Source organism: Galeopterus variegatus, unplaced genomic scaffold, assembly GCF_000696425.1.
Source record: "Galeopterus variegatus unplaced genomic scaffold, G_variegatus-3.0.2 Scaffold2264, whole genome shotgun sequence".
Taxonomy (NCBI): domain Eukaryota; kingdom Metazoa; phylum Chordata; class Mammalia; order Dermoptera; family Cynocephalidae; genus Galeopterus; species Galeopterus variegatus.
The window spans coordinates 85051-88560 of NW_007728375.1; the positions used below are offsets into that span (position 1 = coordinate 85051).

The 3510-nt window shown below is 40.6% G+C and overlaps 1 protein-coding gene across 1 annotated transcript in view; it reads right to left on the bottom strand.

The window, feature by feature from the left end:
• LOC103597282 overlaps positions 1–3510 on the bottom strand; it is a 128703-nt gene that overhangs the window by 66258 nt on the left and 58935 nt on the right. The window contains exon 6 of the mRNA XM_008581098.1: positions 2881–3021. Coding sequence (XP_008579320.1) covers positions 2881–3021 — 141 coding nt within the window. The remainder of the gene's footprint in view (positions 1–2880; positions 3022–3510) is intronic.

The window sequence follows — 3510 nt, forward strand, 5'->3', positions numbered from 1 at the left end:
GGTACGGGCGCAACACCGAGGGTTGCAATCCCGTTACCGGTCAGTAAAAAAAGACAAAAAGGAAAAAAAAAGATAAAGTTCATACATAGAATTATGACACCAAAGCAACTTCTCAGCTTGTTTGACCTACTAAACTTCTGCGCAGGCAACCTGAGAGGACAAAGGCCAGCAGATGTGCCTTAGAAGAAAGTCACTGGACAAACAGCAGCCAGCACTCTGAGATGAAGGACAGGCAGTGGTGTGCACTCTGCCACAGAGCATGCACTGCCAGCGCTGTTTGGAAAATTGCACAGTGTTAAAATTTAAACCCAGGCTATTTTTTCAACTCTTCTTACATTGACCGGACAGTATAAACACTCAAATCTAAAAATATATCACGTCACAGAAAAACAAAAGCTATGCCGGCTGTTACTCTGCAAGCCCTCTGGAATGAGGCAGGTAGCTGAGTGGGGCTCCCTGTAGCACGGCTGTCTGTTTGGACAGCCCTGCGGCCATCCGTCCCCTTCGATGTGGCCATTACATTCATTGGTAATGATGAGTGACATTCCATTACTTGAACCAGGGACCAGATGAAATCTGGTAGACCAGATCTAAAAGACTCTATGACTTAGCCCAAACATACAACTATCTTCCAACTGGAAAAAAGTTATTTTCTGTATTAGATATTGGAATTATAAAATTAATCATTTTAGCTTGAATTTTGGGAAGTAAGAATATTTTGTTAAGATTTATGAGAAGTGTATTTTGTTAAAGTTTATCAGAGTTGCTACAAAACACCACAATTTGGAAAAAAAATGAGAGACAGTGTTGAGTTTACTCAGCCGCGGAAAGATGACTGACAATGAGTGACATCACTAACAGGCGATTATAACATCCAGCACTCCAAAACTATTCAATAATTTGTTTTGAAGAAATATAGCTTCCCAAAGAACAAAAAGACAATCTAACTACCTATTTGGATGTTTACATGACAAAATAAAGTTAAATATATAAAATAAATTAATCCTAACCTAAAAAAGCATCAAATATTCTGGTCACCAACTTAAACATGAAAAGGGGTCCAAAAGTTCATTGGTAAATGAATTATTTTGAATAATCAGTGCATTTCCCACGGGAATGTTGTAGATATGGCTAGACTCCTAGCGTAATCCATAATAACAAGGGAAAAACTAGGTACCTGAATGGCTGTACAGCATACTGTGAAAGAAGATGAAATTTATAGAGCCAGAGGACCTAAGTTCCCAGGCCTGGCTGTGTCTTTCACCAGCAGCACTTCCACAAGAAGGTATGTCCCACGGTCTCCAGCCAGAGTGGCTCCGTAGGACTGGAGTGCATGGGAAGCCTGACCCCTGGAGCACCCTGCGGCAGGAGCCCACTTGCGTCCTTCTGCACACATGTTTAGTACTCCCCCTTAACTGCCCTGATGGAGTTAACGCTGTCAGGTCAGTCTCAGGGCAGGGATATCATTTTACCATGACTACCCTCAGTCTTCAGATACTTCTGAGTGTGAAACTGCTTAGAATGAATACTCTAATGAGGACTAAAACGAGGTTCAGCCTTAATAAATATAAGATTCACGTGACCCAATGAAGCTTTTCTCGTGTCTAGATATGCTTTCTAAATATCTGGGCAAATTTCCTCCTACCCCAATCTATAATGCAATTACATTATAATATAGTTGCTTTTTACAAACAAAAGGAACCATTTGTTATAATAGGGCTGGCTGGTTAGCTCACTTGGTTGGTGCGCAGTATTATAACACCAAGGTCAAAGGTTCAGACGCCTGTACTGGCCAGCCACCAAAAAAACCCCCAAATGTTATCAAACACATCTATATGAATCAATAAAATGTTCTTGTATCTTCTCAAGGCTTACAGGGGATCTGTCAATGAATTATATCTCTTCCAAAAAACAAGCTCTCAGGCACAGCTGTCACTCACCTGTACGGTGCCACAGGAGAGAAAGACAGAACATGGGGTTGAGGACCGCGGGGAAGCTGGCTTCCTACTGAGGTCAGTCAGGAGAAATGTTCAGTAAATGTTCACAATTTAGCATGGCCATGGCTAAAAATGGTCATTATGCAAACCACTGGAGGATGCCATCAGCAACTGCTTCCAAGTTAGGACATCACACACCCAGAATGCGCTTTTTCTCCCTCAGACACTATTATAAGCTCAGATGTTAAACAAAACATCAACGTCAAGGGAGGTAAAATAAGACACTATCTGTAGAACAAGAGGTAACAATAAGATTGAGAAAACTCCCAATTTACTGTTTACACTAATTTGCCATATGACTAGAGAGTTCCATTAAAAATGTTTCTTTTTCTTCATTCACAGACCAGGATTATTACTGGAGATTTAACAGCCACAGTTTGGGCCTGAGCCACGTACCATTCCACCTCTGCCCATCTAAAACAACATTTTAGGGTGAGGTGCCATGACACTCAACAGAGAACAAAGCTTGCTTACTATGAAAAGCACAAAGACAACTTAAGGCAACTTAAAGAGTACTGCTTAAAGCTTTTTTGCCAAATTAGATTTTTCATTTACATAAACTGTCATACAAAGTTGTCTTATTATTATAGTTAGAAAAACATTCAGAAAACTAATCTTTAGAATTAAAAACACATACACAACATATTTTATCTTCTTAATTTTAATAAAATTATAAATCACTAACCCTGCATAATTCTTTTTGTTGTCAATTATAATTTTTCCCCTTGAGGTACTCAATAGGCTCCATTCAACCCCTGGCCTTACCTTACAGGCAAACTTTAGGATCCTGGTTTATTGTCTTCCAAAATAAAATTGAAGACAAAAGACTAATAAAAGAACCAGCCATTGTAGCAAACCAGATGCCATCCCAGCAAGTGCTCACCTTGCTCTGGTGGCCTTCTGTAGAATCTTCATTCCTGCCAGGCTGCAGGCCTTCCCTTCCAACTGTCTGTCCTTCAGGACGGCCCCCTGCAAGTGCACTTCGCCAAACATTCCACAGGCGTCTTGCACCAGTAGGCAGGCTCTGTAAAAAAGCATTCACATTCATTCTTTGAGAGGACAGTTTGGATCAGTACACAGATCAGGATTTCCCCTTCCTCCACTGAAATCCATTGTAGTCATCTTCCCAAACGGATGAGTCAGGGTAAGTGAAGTTGGATTCAAGCACATACTTTTTGGATTTGTACACGCAGGTGTTTGGAGCGTTATCCACAAAATACAGGAGAAAGAATTCTCTTTTGGCATGAAACTAAACCCTGTGCCAAATGTGGCTGAAAAGCACATAAAGAGGACCATCTTCTCAAACCAAACACATTACCACTGCCCACAGACGGACAGCAAGTGAGTGAGATGGGGCCATTGGAATTCACACGTTCCTAAGTGTTCATATTTCTCCAAGTCTAGGGTTAAGAGATTAACTTAAGTATAGTATATGTGGTAAAATTTCAAGGCTAACCACCAAAAGAACAGAAATAGGGAATATAACTTCCAAGTTACTAGAGGGAAAAATGGA